The sequence below is a fragment of the Lissotriton vulgaris genome, chromosome 3_1 (assembly GCF_964263255.1).
Source record: "Lissotriton vulgaris chromosome 3_1, aLisVul1.2, whole genome shotgun sequence".
Classification (NCBI taxonomy): Eukaryota; Metazoa; Chordata; class Amphibia; order Caudata; family Salamandridae; genus Lissotriton; species Lissotriton vulgaris.
The window spans coordinates 432,798,856-432,815,209 of NC_141689.1; the positions used below are offsets into that span (position 1 = coordinate 432,798,856).

General features: G+C 48.1%; 1 protein-coding gene across 10 annotated transcripts in view; it reads right to left on the reverse strand.

The window, feature by feature from the left end:
• The window catches only part of MIER3 (MIER family member 3), a 214,617-nt gene that overhangs the window by 122,969 nt on the left and 75,294 nt on the right, over positions 1-16,354 (reverse strand). For all 10 annotated transcript variants that reach the window (XM_086960653.1, XM_086960660.1, XM_086960659.1 and 7 more), the window contains 2 exons: positions 10,781-10,853; positions 2,012-2,163 (listed from right to left, as the gene is read on the reverse strand). In XM_086960653.1, the coding sequence (XP_086816779.1) occupies positions 2,012-2,163; positions 10,781-10,853 (225 nt within the window). The remainder of the gene's footprint in view (positions 1-2,011; positions 2,164-10,780; positions 10,854-16,354) is intronic.

The window sequence follows — 16,354 nt, forward strand, 5'->3', positions numbered from 1 at the left end:
GTGGCACAGCCAGCGGCACTCGGGCGGCTGGGTGCAGGGTGCTTTTGAGCCGTTGGGCACTCAATGTTATCCAATGGGAAAGGTCAAAAAGGAACAAAGGCTGCTGGCTCGGGGACGGAGACTCTCCAGGGGATACCAGAACTTCGAGAGGTAAGTTGAGATCTTGGAGCACAGGTAGGTACCCCAAAGGGAGGCACAGGGGGCTGTAAAACACTGGGTGCAGGGGTGTCTTTGGGTGTCGGAAAAGCTTACCCTCAGCTGGTCAGGGTTGGAGAGGCCCCTGGTTCTGAGTCTGCAGGCGTTGGCTGGTTCGTCGAGGAGGGTCTTTGGGCACTGGACTTCGAGTCCCAGTCGCCAGGGGAACGTTCAGGACAGTTTTAGGGAAGGAACACACGCCCTGGGCCCAGGGCACACTAAGTCAAAGAACATCAGTAATTCAGAAAAAAGTAGGGGCATACCAAGGCAAGAAAGATAGCACTTTCTCACAGAGGAGGTGACAACACCTCCAGTCGAAGAAGGCATTGTTTTTGACCTTACAGAGGGTGGGTTGTCACCTGCTTGGAGTGGGTGGGGGGAAGGGGGTTTGGGGTTAGAAACCTGTCTGTAATGGAAATCTGGTCTACAGCAGTCAGCCAGTACGCTAGAGGTTGGTAGGATTTCAGGGAGTTCTAAGGTTCCCTCTGGGTGCATGTTTTATTAAACTGGCCTCACTATGGAATTATGAAGTCAAAGTGTTTGATACCAAACACCATAGGTTTAAGTGAAGTAATCGTGTCGCTGGGGAACGCATAATGAACAGCGCCTAGTACATGTACTCAAGATGGTTTCCCTGTTCACTTAGACTATCTAGCAATTAGACTGGAGAGCATATGATATGGGCATATCTGCTAATGCAGCTATGTCCTCACATGTAAAATAATGCACCCTGCCACAGGGCTGTAAGGCCTGCTGAAGGTGTGACGTACATATATTTCATGCAGTGTCTGGGGACATGGCAAACAGTGTGTGAGCCATCCCGTGTTTTCACTTTTGTCTGCACCTTTTCACGCAGCCTGCAATGGCAGACTACATGAGTTTGGTTGTGGGTCCCTTCGGTTGGGACAATACATGCTGCAGCCCTTGGAACGCTCTTTAGTACTTAGGCCCTAGGCACCAGGGGCACCATTTACTAGGGACTTACAAGCATGCTAAAGGCCTTGCCAATTGTGGAACAATTGCACAGTTACCTTGCTTTTGGGAAATAACACATGCACTGGGGATCTGGATAGCAGGAACCCAATGCCATCCAGTCAGAGTTGCATCAAATACCAGGCAAAAAATAGCGGGGGGGATGTAAAAAATGGGCACTTTCTTACACATGGATGCACTGAGAGATAAACTCTATCCAACTGTAGAAAGTTCACCCAAAGGACTGCCTAGTACATTATGCGGGAGTGAGATTTAAGGCATTGAGTAGGAAAAAAGCCTAACCAAATAGGATAGATTACATTTTTTATTTTAAAACAACAGGCATGTTTATCACTGCTATGCTTAAGTTAGATAATTGTAGATATGTATTAAGGAGAATATGTCATTACAAACATACATGTGTAATGGAATCTGCTCCTGAACTAGGGTACTTGCCTCTACAACGCTCTCCAATCAATACATCAGACTTGGTTAAACAATTCAGTATGGTCATCTTCAAGATCCCTCACATGGTTATAGTTCCCAGAAAGGTTATGGTGAATACAAAGCGATTTCTCCCATCTCAAATGACAAAGGCTATAAATTCACTGAAAATGAGTGATTTACTAAATGTGCAATAAACTTTATATCCTAATCGGGGAGTTATCACTGATGTATACGTTTTAAAGCAACAACAATCAAAAGACTAAGAAATGCCGCATCTGTCAAATCTTGCTACAATTTGAGGAGAGAAATTTCAAAGGATAATTTTTCTGTTTTGCAGGCAAGAACATGGCAGCCAACACAATATGGTTCCTGAAACATTTTAAAGGAAAAATCATACTTGTTCATTGTCTTTTGTGTGTATACCAGCAGGAACTTTATGTGTAATCCTTTGCTGAGGAGTTGGTAAGGATGTCTCCAGAAGAAACTCTTTCACTTTATTCTCAGGAAGCACATCTGGACGCCAAAGCAACTGATCCTCACTATCATCCACTGTGGAGAACAAACGGAAGCATGAAACAGGAACATAAAATCTACTTCACAAAACAGAAATAGTTCTTTAATGTTCTGCCTTCATGAGACACCTTACTCAGAACTAAATATGAAAGTATATATAACGAGTATTTACTGAAAGGCTCACAGCAAAACTTGTGAATCCACAACAATTTGAGCAACTGTTCCACAGTGGTCCGTTTTCTACCATTAGTTCATGTCAATAGAACCAGCTGGCCAATGGGATAAAGGAGAACAATACGTTGATAACTACTCGCCTCAGTTACTCTCACAATATGAAGTACAAACTAGACGTTCTAGTTAAGGTACTATTTTTAACAAATTCTTACAGGTTGGAGGAAAGGCAAGACATGGTCAGACCACACAAGTCACGAGTCGCACAGCATGTGAACTGAATCTTTGCTAAACACAAAGAATAAAAAAAGCCCTAAAATATTCTGCAAATGTTGGGACAAACGTCCTGAGCGCTGCTTGGAAAAGCAGTGCAGCCCTTCCATTTTTCATTTTGAAGCAGAAATAAGTTTTCACCCATTGGACTCCACAATCAGTAGCAGGTGGCTTCAGAGCCTGCTAATAACTGGAAAGATACACTTCCCCAGGATCTGAGTCGTAAACAAACTTTAAACAAAGCAGAATCTCTGGATTCCCATTCCAAAAGAGAACTAAGTATTGGCCTCTCTGTCAGTACTTCGTTGTTTTGCAGAACAACAGTATATCACGCTAACAGTATATCAATTATATCAATAACAGTGTGACAAAAGTTTGAGTCTTTGCTGAAAAATGCGCTTTAGTTTATTCACAATAGCCCTATCCAACACATGTTTCATCGTTCTTACGGTTGTGCGCAGCGACTTCTTCAGTGCAAAGAAACAAGCAATAGTACAAAATTGGGAATGAAAGGTATGCAACAATAGCATCCAATGTCAGTTTCTGATTGTGACAGACTAACTTTGAAGGATCAGCTAGTTTTGCCTACTCAAGCCAGTGGAAACCCATGCGGTCTTAATGGGTCACCTCGGTTGTTTAGTGACAAACTAGTGTATTTTAGGAAAAATATAATAACGCTCTTAGATAAAATGAACTGGTCTGAAGTTAAGGCAAGCTTGTTTCTTGTGAGTCTAGTTGTGACATATGAACCTAAACAATTAACAGAGACTTGAGGTAAAACATTGAAAAGCTAAGATACTGAAAAGGGATGAACAGGATTACAACAATGGCAGGGTATTGACCTTTGCCAAAAAATATGACCATCTGATCCCTAAACCACAAACAGAGACTAGCCCCAGTTCCACTTCACTGGACACACTGTGCGAGTGAACATGAGGGGACTGGAGGTAGGGCCAATCAGTTTTTACAGGAGGTTTTAAGAATAAAGAAGGGGAACTGGGAGGAAAACTGATGCACTCCCACCATAGGCGGACAAGGCGGGTAAAGAGAGGGGGCTTGGCAAGAATACAGAATGAGAACCAGATCCTGGAACAAGAAGAACATAGGGGACCCCACGGTTATCAACCTCACCGACAAACCCATTAGCCAAGCAGCAACATTACTATTACAGAAGGGTTTGTGCTTCTGCCCAATTGATAGGGGAGATATTTGCAAGGCCAAGGTTGATGTGTTTACATTTATCAGACGCCTTAAACTTAAGCACTTTTTCCATGTACCAATAAAAACAGAATCACACCGCAAATCAACCTTTCATGTGATGATTCGACAATTCAGGATGTATTGGATACCAAGTGGCTAATGTCGATCTCTGAATGTGAGGGGGACCCAGTGACAATGGATAGACTACTCTACAAGCTTGATGTACAAACAGACCTGAATATTAGCAGTGGACTTAAATACCAATCGAGATGGACTCTCCCAGTGTCGGTTGGCAATAACATTGACATTTATTTTATAAGTTAGTCATGTCAGACTTCGACAAGTAAGTAGTTTCACGAAACTCACACCACAAGTGGACTGACAACCTCACCCATACAGAACTGGAAGCCCTACATCAACTGATGGAAGAGGACAGTAATAAGGGAGGCTGACAAAAGGGGGCAATGTGGTGCTTATGAACTAGGTTGACTATGATAGAGAGATCATCTCACAACTCAATGACAGATTGCTATGAGAAACTATCCTCAAACTCCATCTAGACACGGACTAGTCTCATCAATCAGAAACTTAAAGGCTGGCACGATGTAAGAAACTGGCTCTATATATACTGCAGCAAAGTGAGGTACGGTGTGTATAGAGTCCAAGGGTCTCCAGACGTTTGGCAGAGGTTAAAGTTAGATAGAACCGTACTCTCTAAAGTGGTAGCTTGTTCGAGCAGTAAGGCAGTATCAGAGGACAGTGTTAAGCATTTAATGTACACACTCAAGTGCATAGGAATCTCCCTTTCCCACCTGGCAGACCCATTGTGTCTGGAATTGGTGGGCCCACAGAGAAACTGAGTATGTGAATTTATTTCTCCAACCGTTGGTAGCTAACCTACCCTCTTACATCAGAGACTCGAAACACATACTCAGCACACTGGCAGACATTACTTGGGACAATACTATGACACTAGTTACTCTGGATGTCACTGCCCTGTATATGAGCATCCAACATGACCACGGCCTACTGGCATTAAGATGCACACTCAACTCTTTCCTGGCTAGAGTCTGGACTATATGGACATAACGCAAATTTTTCCTGAAAAAGGTGTTACTCTTCAAAGGGGCATGGTACAAACAGATCCGTAGAGTAGCTATGGGCTCTAAATTTCCCCCCTCATACGCCAATCTTATTATGGGGTGGTTGGAGGAGAGCTGGATTTGGGCCTCTAAAGGCAGTGATTGGAGCGACTGCATTCTTTTCTGGGGCAGATAAATTGACGACTGCCTCCTAATTCGAACAGGCAACACTGAGAGGCTGACGGAATTTGTAACATACTTTAACAGTAATGACTCAAATATTAGATTTACCTACCAACACAGCAAGAGCTCAATTACTTTCATAGATGTGGAACCATTTTTCTCCAATAACAGAATTGAAAGTAGGCTTTACTGGAAAGTTACGGCGAGCAATAGTATTTTGTATGCCACCAGTGTGCAACCAAGACATCAGATTAATGTTAATGCCTATGGGGAATTTGTACGCGCACGACGCAATTGCAGATTTTTTTTTTTTTTAACTCTTTTTATTAACAATCGTCGATTTCAATCAGATAATAGAGCACAGTATAATCTTGCAGACAGTTCCATTAGGTACATAGAATTTCGGTCACAATATAAAATCATAGTCAGTGAGACAAATCGAGGAGAGCGCATGTCTTCAGAGGTTGGTTGCAGTGGTGGGGTACAGATGTCACCTCTATAATGGTTCCACTGCCCCCATATCCGGGTCAACTTCCTAGGGCAACCGCGGGCCATAAACAGTTTTCTTGCTGAACATACTCCAATCCATGTTAGTCTTCCAGTCTTTTAGCGATGGAGGGGCGACTGCCCCCAAGCTTGGGCTATGTTCCTTTTGACCACCATAAAACCAAGCGTGGCCCATTGTGCTTGGTGCGTGTTCAAGTCTGTGGGCTCCCACTCGTTAAGCAAGCACTTACGTGCCTCTAGGGGCAGGGGGATTCCGAAGACTGTCCCCATTACTCAGTGGACCTCCCTCCAATAGGACTGAACAATTGGACATTCCCAGATTATATGTAGGGGTGTGCCCAGCTGACTACACAGCCTGCAACAGTCCCCCGTGGGTGCCCTGCCCATCAACACCAGTCTAGGTCGGTCATGTATATTCTGTGCAGGATTTTAAGTTGGACCACGCGCAGTCTAGCAGAGATACCCACCACTCTGGGAGAGGACACTGCCCCTTACCAGTCTTCATCATCTTACTCGATACCGTCTGCAAACCATTTTAGCCGGAACTGTGTGAGGGGGTGTTGGACTTGGCCCTTTTCACTGAATTGTTTTTGCTTTTTGCTTCCCCTAATTCAGGATGTCCCCCCTTTATAATGTAATTGTATAGGCCCTGCGAGGTTGTAATGCCCTGTGTATTATTTAAATCAATGTAGGGTACAGGTGCTCTACCTTCAACATGGCTGCCATAGGCCCCTGTTACTGCAGTGTGGTCTTGTTAAGGCGCATTCTAGCTGCCAGGAGCTGGCAGGGACTCCAAACAATGTTGCCATTCCAGCCTGCCTTGCCTGCCCACAGTTAGAGTAGGGAAGCTCCTGGCACCTTCTAGAATAGGGGCGGAGCTTAGTTTTGCCGCCTTAGAGGGTGGTCACCTGACCTGGGCCTATATAAGGAAAGGGAGGAAAACTTTCCAGTCAGTTGGGGCATCACTGATCTGGGGAACCCACGCAGGAGTTTTAGGCGGGAGGGCCCAGTTAGGAACCTATGCTACTGGGAGTGACAGGATTTAGGTGCTGCCTCTTAAGCTGGGTGAGGTGTCCTAGACTAGCCCCCTGATCTGGCCCGGCGAGAGGGGAACCCAGGGACCATCTACAGAGACCTTCAGAGGAAGCCTGCCTGCAGCCCCCAACTCAACCCCCCTTCAAGTAACAAGAAACTGGTATTTACAAGGGCGCAAAAACCCATCAAGCGCCAAGGAAAAGAAGACCTTCAAATTACCACAGGACTGCTGGGGAATTAACCAGGGACTGGACTGTGCTGCACCTGCGCCCCTTCACCTCAACCTGGGCTCCTGCGCTGTCCTGCACGAAATGCCTGTCCTACCTTGCCTGAATTGAGCTGATAAGCGCTCCCTTCCCAGCGCTAGAACTGCGCATTGTCTGGACAGCTAAACAGCCTTCCCTGCCTACCCAGCGCTCTCCTACGGTGCCCCCGTGAGAGGCGCCGAGGTTCTGCAGACTATTGTGCCCTGAGGAGCTGTGCCACAAAGCGCTACTGCTGAAACTGCCCCAGGCACTGTTCCTGCAAGCGCTGTGATTTCCTCTCGAGCGCTCACCTGTGGTGTCGTGTGAAGCGCTGTGTTCTGCCCCAGGCGGCCCCCGGTGTCAGGAGAGGGCTGCCTCCGTGTCGTAGTGGGCCGCACCCGGGCCGAGTGTGTGCTGTCCTCGCAGCGGCCCCCGGAGCCTTGGGGAGGCCGCCGTGGTTGTTGACAGGCCAGCGCCGTCCCTAGTGCCCCCTCGGCAGCCCTCGGAGCCAGGAGAGGGCCGCCGCGAATTTCTGTCAGGCCGCGTTAGGCCTGAGGCTGCGATGTCCTCGCCTCACGTGACGGGGGAGCCTTAGGCCACGCCCCTGCCGCACTGTGATTGGCTGCACGGCCGAGCCCCTGTCAAGCGAGCCTCGGATTGGCTCTGGGGCTCGGCACAAGCTATTGCTGCATCTGCCCCCTCGGTGCTAGGAGAGGTCCGCCGCCGTATTGAGCAGGACCGCGCCGGCCCGATTGTGAGCAGTCTTCGCGGCGGCCCCTGGAGCCTTGGGGAGGCCACCGCAATCAGCGAAGAAGGCCGCGCTAGGCCTTCGAAGCTGGAGCACCCGTCTCACGTGACGGGGGCGCCCGGCACGTCATCGGCTGCGCCCCGCCCCTCTGCCGCACAGCCATTGGCGGCCGCTGACACACCCCCGGGTCCCGCCTCCTGATTGGTCCCCGGGCCGGGGAACACACGGCAGGCCCGGGGACAGCTTGCGAACTCAGACGGAGCCCCCACCGGCTAACGTAGGCCCCTCGGCAGGCCTGAGAACATTCGCTTGTCATCGGGGAGGGCTCCAAGAGGGTCCGAGCCCCCCCACCTGCCAGACGCGCCAGAGGGCTCCAGAAGAAGAGCACAAGCCCTCCGTCCAGGCCTGACTACGCCGCAAGGGGCCCTGCCGGCCCGAAGATTAAGGTACTCACCTCGACTAGGTGAGTGGGCGACGCTGGACTCTGCAGTCTCACGGACCAGGAGGCGTTGTCGGCGACCAGGATGGAGGTGCGAGCTGTCCCACGATGGATGATGCTGTCGACGCCGCTGGACCCAGGATTGGGGCAACAAGTCTTGGCAAATTCAAGCCCACGCGGTGAACCTAAAATGGCGTCTAGAGTGGACCAGCAGGGTCCGGGGTGCTCCTCTTTTGGAAGGGAGCAAGGGCCAGTCTGGAGCAACCAGACCAGCAGCGGTGATGTCGTCGGGCGTCGTTAAGAAGGCCACAAGCCAGCGGGCTAGTAGCCAAACAACGCGGTGAGCAGCAAAAAGCAGAAGGGCCCCACGCAGATCGTGGAGATGCTGGGAGGCTGGACTTCGGTGCTGGAGCTGCTCAGGGTCGGGGCTTCTCGGACCCCAAAGCACTCACCAGAGGATCCCTCGGCAGTCGTGCTGGATAGAAGTCGTGCAGTTCTGATGATGGCCGCTCCCTCGAGGTCTCGTCGCACCTACGGTTCTCAGCTTGGCTGTAGAGGTAGGTAGAGGTCAGAGGTGCCAGGGAAGCCGGGTCTCGTCGTGCTGGTCGGTCGGATTCCTGAGGAAGGACGTGCAGCAAACCGCAGAGTTCTTAGATGGTGCCTGCGGATGCAGGGTGACTACTCCTTAGCCACAAGGGAGAAATCTTGAGAAGAGTCTTGAGTTCCTTTCGTAGAAAGTAGTTTCTTGATTCAAAGATGATCTAATTTGGAAGGGTCCCCGCTCCTGCCTTTATCCTAAAGAAAGGGGTGGGTACGCGACTAGGTCCTGCCCTAGGGGTGGGACCAGGAAGGGGGGTGGTTACACCCCTCTCCCATGCCGGACTTTCCCCAGGCCAGGGGCTGGTGTGCCCCTGGAACTGCTTCTAGCCGGCAGATGGGTAGTGAGCACCGCACTCTGCAGTCACCTTCCTGTAAAGCCCTGCCTACCCAGGATACACAAAACCCTGTCTGGGATGGTGCTAGCACCGCCCCTGACAGGAAACCCTTTGTCCAAGCTCTCCTCGCTGGAAGGACTCCCAGCAGCAGGAGGTTAGACTCGTGTCTGTGGTGGCAGGATCCATTTTGTGGAGCTGAGGCTTCAGTTAACTTTAACCGGGGTTCACAGTTACATACATGTCGTGTCCCTCTAGAAGGGTGGAATGCTAACCCCGTCGCCAGAATTGGCGAGGGGTTAGTATTCCAATTCGTATGACACCTTACTCGACATGTTTTGATAAAGCAATACCAAAGATAGCATTTAACCGCGAGGATTATAATGCACTGAAGAGTATATGGTATACGTTATCATGGAACAGCTATTAGGACTTGGTTCCGCATGCTGCAACCGGGCTCAGCTCATGCCAGGGCACCATTTCACACGATTCCATGCACTCTGCCTTCAGGATCGTCAAGGCCTGCCATAGGAGTGACTGATAGGAATCTGTGTGTCCATTTTTAGGGTTAGATATAGGTATACTATATCTAAAGCAAAGGGTGATTACACCACCTTGCCCCAGCTGTCGTGCAGCCAGTTGTGTCAGATTTAGATGGCCATCCAGGGGTGGCATAATACATGCTTCAGCCCCTGGTAGGCCCTGGGTACACCTATGCCCTGAGTTACAGGGTCTGATAAGGTGGCCCAGTTCCAATTGGGTAATGCACCTAAGGCACACATGTCAATTTAGTGAGAGAACAGCTAGGCGGTGGGTCTGATTGGCAGGCCCACAGCCAGAGAAAGTCGTAAACCAGTGAAACAAAAGCAAAAAATCTGGGTGATCATAGGATTGCAGACCCTACTCTCCTACATAAAACACTACATTCTTTTTCAGAACCTGATACTATCATGGGGCTCGTCTGTGTAGGAGCTCTAGTAAAAACATCAGAAGACATGTACAAATACTTTAGAGTATACCAGTTATGCAGAGCATAATTACCTATGCATTCAAGTTTCAAAGAAACTAGTCATAGATGTTGAATGCATGTTCTTATTACCATTTATTGAATAGTTCAGTCTCTTCTCAAAGTATACAGGGCATCCATTCCATCAAGGTAAAATTCAGGTTCTGAATCTATGATTCAATTAGAAGAGCCTGAAACTTATCGATTCCATAAGAGAATACATTTGGCAGTAACAATGTTTCATAACAATGTTTCAGAATTTTATATTTGTACACATCTGACCAATCTGATATTTTGCTAAATAAAATGTATCTGCAAGCTCTTACACCTACTGATATACCCACAGTTCTTGCATAGGAGTTCACTTTTACTTTCTGTGAGTCTTGGGTTCAACCCTTGCTACCCCTACAAGGTTAACTGTGCACACAACTGTGGCCAAGATAGTGGGCTTCCCCGTGCAGTGTTCATTTTACTACTTGATAAAGATACAGCTATAAGGCTGAAGATATTCGAAAACAAACTTTCAACATTCATACATTACACTACAACTTTCACCTTTTAGAAGACAGCTATACTCAAAATAAAAGTCACTACACCCAGGAGCAGAGTCATTCAAGAAGTTACTAAACCCAAATGAAAAACGAGCAATGCTAGAGCAAAGCCAAAGATGGGCAACCCACAGACTGCACAATAGTGCACCCTACTACCTCATTAAAAGTAATTTATGACAATAAATCTGGGCATTTTCTTTTACCAGACAGGTCATGTAGAATTTGAATGTCTGATACAGTTCAACAGAAATGTCTGACAGAATCACTGTGATGAAACTCACATGTTTCTTCTTGGAGGCACCTTCCCTGATACGGTGGAATTTCTGCTTGGTACAAGACCCCAACCATTATCTCCTGAAAGAAAAAGGCAAGTGTATATTTGAATGTAAAGTTCAAGTTTCTACAAGGAAACATAGATAACCATAAAATGGATGGCATTAGATTATTCATTTTTAGAGTAATCTGAGAGTACTTAATTGTATCCAACATAGTAGCATTTTACTTTATATCTACTTGGTAGAAACATTGCTCTTTGACAAATGACTGAGTGATATGACAAAAGAGTCTTGTTTACAGATCGATATTCCTTGAGGATATTTACAACTCTCATATTTTTGTAATTTTTAGGAGCAAAATAAACCACATTAACCCGTTAACCGCGGCGGTAATTCCGCCGCGGTGCGGGCGTTTCCGTGCGCGGGTGCGGCGCCGTCGGCCAATGGCCGACGGCAGCACTGGGCAGGTAGTGTTGCATTCGGCCAATTAATGGGTTAAAAAAAATTATATGGCCAGATTGGAGGCGAGGATTATGCTCTTCTTTCTTTATTTCCAACTCCGGCAGTGTTTAACTTCAACATAAAAACTATCTTTCCCATGAATCCCAGGGAAAGATCAACAAGAAGGTGAACCAATTAGCAGTCCCAAGCTCCTTGAAAGGCAATGGACTCCTGGGATACTTCCTCTTGCTTACCTGCTTTCCGGCAGTTACATCTCAAATGTTTTCACTAATATGTTTAAGGTTAGATTTCTTCTGGAATAGTGATTGTGCTTATAGGACTGTTGAGTATTGATTTGCAGTGATAGCCTGTGCTGCGGGAGCATGTCTCATCAATCCATTTGCGGCACCTACTCAAGCCTTGGGGGAAAGTGGTAGGTGTCAGGGGCTGCTAGAGGGCACACAAACGCAAACGCCGCGAGCAGAGTCTCATTGCTCCGCGCAGGACAATCGTTTGTCAGTTTCAGATCTGACAGCGGTGCGCCACCACCGAACCTCCACCCTGAGCCGCATAGAAGTCGCTACGCCATATTAACGGGTCTTTACTTAAATCCGGACGCAGACACCAGTGTCTGAAGCGGATTAGTAGTTCTACTGCCTCATTTTCCAAAAGGAGCAAGACACTCCCAGCACGATAGTGCCGGCCTCCTATAGGCTGCCATCGGGGCCAGGCCCATGCATCCCGGATACCCACACTAAGGGTGAGTCTGCCCCAGGGAACTTGGTTGCCTCGATATTCGCGCTTGCGTGACCAAACTTAGGGCTTTACACAGCTGCCCAATACATAAGAGCTTGCGTCTGGCCAAACTAGTGGGCAGTAAGGACACTAATGAGGTCCATTCCTTCTCGTCATTGGTTAACTAGAGGCCCCTTGCAAACTCATGGATGGGGATTATGTCGAAGAGAAGTCCCTACAGGTCCTCCCCCTAGATGATGAATTCTGTGAGGCAGTGGATGCCTCCATCCATCAGGAGATCGCTGCGGCCATGGGCCCCTTTGAATGACGCCTCATGGACAACCCCCATCCAAAGGGGCAGCCCCCTCCCTTACACGTGCCCTCAAGTGCAAATCTGAGTCACCCATCAATCTTGGAGTCTTAGATGTTAAAAAGGCCTTCCTCGCACGCCCTTCGCTTGACCCCCCCCCCCCCCCCCCCGATGTACTGAGCGAGGTTGGGGGCGGGAGTGGCGGGGGAGGGGGTGGACGAAGGCAATGAGTCCCCCAGCGAGTCCATGGATGAAGCGGGCCCCTCCAGGCCCTGGTGCCCCCCTGCGAGCGGTGCAGACGCCCCTTGGGACATGCTGATCCCTGAGAGCCTTCTGCATCCACGTCCCACGGAGTGGACCCCTGGGGATAAGGTTGCCCAATTTGTGGCACGACTTCTTAGGAAACCCCTGGAAAAAGGTTAGAGCCTGCCTTAAGGCCAAATGCCCACATCCCACACTCGCAGTTAAGGTGGCGGTCACGCCAGAGATAGATTCCAGAATGGCCATCTCCTGCACAAATACATCTGTGACCCCAAGTAAAGGATAGAGAGGTCCTGGAGGGCGTGCCAGGCCAAACTCCTGGACGCTTGTGGCCCACTTACTAAGATCCTGGTCCTTGCAGAGGAGTGTAAGGCTTCCAATTCCCCCTCTCTCCCGAGTCCATGTCAGGGTGGGCTCAATATGCCATAGTATTCCTGGGCAACGCCAATTGCGCCTTCTCCAATGAGAGGCAGTGCTCCATACTGTTAAAGGTTGACCCCAAACTTGGGGACCTTACTTCGTCAGAGGCAGGCGTAGTGGCTCAGCTGGGGGCTCTTCAGGGAGCAGTTAGTCAAGTAACGGAGCAAATTCGTGGCCAGGTTTACTACCTTAGACAAGGCGCAGGCCTCCATAAAGAGGGTGATCCACTCGAAGGTTTTCGTTGGGGCGAGTTGTGGAAGGGGTGCTCGGCCGGCCACTTCTACACCCAAGCCCCTGCCAGAAGCTTCAAGAAAATACAAGAGCAGCCCAAGCAGGCCTAGTTCTTCCAATCCAGCAGAAACTACAGGGGTCGAGGTTCCAGGGGCAACGCCAGTGGTCACTTCCAGACCCAATCAGGTAAGAATCTACCTTTCCCCCCAGTTGCATGTAGGGGGCAGGTTGGCGTTATTCGCACACAATGGGGAGGCTATTACCTCAGATCCATGGGTTCCCCAAACCATCCAGGAGTTCTGTATAGAATTCTACGGGTGCCTGGTTCAGGAGGTTCGCCCACGCCCTCTTGTCTTTGCCGAAGCCCAAACCACACAGGTGGATAAAGAGGGGACGGACATACTGCACAAAGGAGCGATAACCCATTCCCCCTTCCACTCTCGGGGTACCTTTTTTTTGGTGGACAAGAGAAAATGAGGGGGTAGGAAGGGGATAAACTAAAGGAGTTCAAAAGCTGGTTGGTTTACCACCATTTCAAAATGGAGGGAATCCACCTGCTATGCGACCTCGTGCGCCAAGGCGATTGGATGGTGCGTCTAGACTTAAAGAACGCATACTTGGCAGTCTGTTGTATTCATATTGCACTTGTTACCCCTGATGGATGTTGAAGCGCTTTTCTGGCGAGTAGCCCGCCACTCCGGAACCCATAAAGAATTAGTGCTGAAAATTACTATAGTATAAATATGAAGTAAATTGAGTAGTAGATATGTTATTCAGTTATTTGGGTAGTATAATAGTATAGTTGAATATGGAATTTGAGAAGTGAAAATGTTAATCTGTTAAATGTGATTGAAAAGGATAGTGGAGAGATAAAAGTGAAGGATTTTTTCTTTTTTTTTTAGGTCTAAGCAGTAGGAGGCGGCTTTTGGATGAGTAAAAAGGAGTTTTGGTGGAGAGGAGTCAGAGGGAAGAGTTTAGAAAGGTTTGTTTTAGGGGATCGGTATAGTAAAAAAGGAGTCAGATGAGTAGGAGAGAGTCTAAAAAGGGTTATTTTGGCGATCATAGTAGTGGTATGGAGTTTGGGATAAATGAAAGAGTGGATGTAGAGGACATATTGAAAGATGTATAGGATGAGAGATAAGGTAGTGCATTGGAAAGAGTAGTAGAAAGAAGTTTGAGATGAGTCAGAAGGTTGGGCTAGAAGATATATTGAGCGAAGTATAGGCTGAGAAACAGGGTAGTGCATTGGAAATGCTAAATTAGAATGAAGTGATAAATATATAGATCCATAAGTACATTGAAAGCATATAGATACATAAAGGAAGTAAGTATATGTAGATCAAAGATATTGTTAGAGGCACAGGATGAGAAATAGGGTAGTGCATTGGATATGCTTTTTTAGGAGAAAAGTAACACACACACAGATCCAAGCACATGGAAGGTACATAGATGCACAATGGAAGTATGTACTTGTAAACCAAAGATGATTTTTATTTATTATTTTTTTCTCTCTTAACATAATTATTTTACATGTTTATACAAAGTAATACACAAAGATAGGTACATATCTAAAGTGAAAACAAATGCTTGCATACAGGAGGGATATGCCGCAAATTTCTTTTTGCGTGTGGTGCTTATGTGGGGATGAGCCAAATCTTGAGTAGGTTTCTGAAGATAGGGTGGTTGAGGGTGGATATGAATTCACTACCCTCCCTTTCGGACTATCGTCCGCTCCTTGGTGCTTCACCAAGGTCCACAAGCAGTGGTGGAGTACCTCCGAGCTCGAGGGTTTCGCTTAATCATATACCTAGGTGACCATCTCCTCTTAGCTCAATCCCAGACGTTGCTGGCAGAGCAATTACAGACGGTGGTGGCCTTGTTGCAAGGCCTGGGTTTCATTATCAACAAAAAGAAGTCCCTCCTTACGCCGGAAAAGCAAACTACACCTCTCTGGTTCAACAGACTCCACGAACAAAATGTTAAGTTTACCAGCCAGGAAGATATCAAAGCTTCGATGGGAGCTCAGGAGAACCCTAGCCAGAACTACTACTTCTCTCCGACAGTAGCCAAAAAGTGGGGTTCCTGTCGTCCTCCATTCAGGCCACCCTACTGGGCCCTCTCCACTACAGGGCCCTCCAATGACTCAAAGCCTCCCACCGGAGGAAGGGTCTACAGTATGCAGAGCAGGTCCCCTACACAGATGAAGTGAGGCTAGAAATTAGGTGGTGGTTAGACCATATGAAGGCCTGGAACAGGCGGGCCAGATTTGGCTCCCATCCGGACTAGGTTATAGAGTCAGACTATAGCAAATCAGGCTGGGGAGCTCACTGTGGGGACTCCTGTACAAGAGGAAAGCGGTCAGCAGACAAAAAACTTCTCCACATCACCTGCCTAGAGTTATTAGCTGGCTCCTTCGCCATCAAGTGCTGGAACAAAGACAAGGTCAGCTGCAGTGTACTCCTCAAGATAGACAATCTCTCGGTGGTCAGATATATAAATCACCTGGGCGGCACGAAGTCCAAAGCACTAGCGGACATGGCCATGGAATTTTTTACATTTTGCCTCAACCGCCATGTCTTGGTGGAATAACTTCCAGGGGCGTGCAATGCGATTGCGGACTGGTGTTCTAGGGCATGGACAGATATGAGGCTCTGGCAACCAGTACCTCGAGTCTTTCAGAGACTACAATCCATGTGGGGTCCGTTCTCGGTGGACCTTTTTGCCTTTCGCCTAGACCATCAACTTCCCAATTTCTTCAGCTGGAAGCTGGACCCTCTGGCAGCAGCCATGGGTGCCTTCCTCTAGGATTGGTCAAAACAGGTGTGTTATGCCTTCCCACGGTTCGCAATGAGAATGTGCCTATTGGCTCATGTCCGCAGATAGCAAGCGAGGGTGGTATTGATCACACCTTATTGGAGGTTGCAAGTATGGTTAACAATTTTTCCTGGGATTCTCACATCCATCTTTCCCAAGATCAGAATATCCTCCGGGATCCCCACGTAAATTACCATCCTCTGATCCTACAGAGCTTCATGGCCTGGCGGATTTCCAGCATCGTTGGAGACTCAGTGGCCCATCAGGAGAAGCTCAAAGGATTTTGGTAGCTGCCTGGACAGAGGCCACCAACAAGCACTACAGATCACCCTGGTCCAAGTGGGTGAGTTGGTGTCTTAGGAGAGATC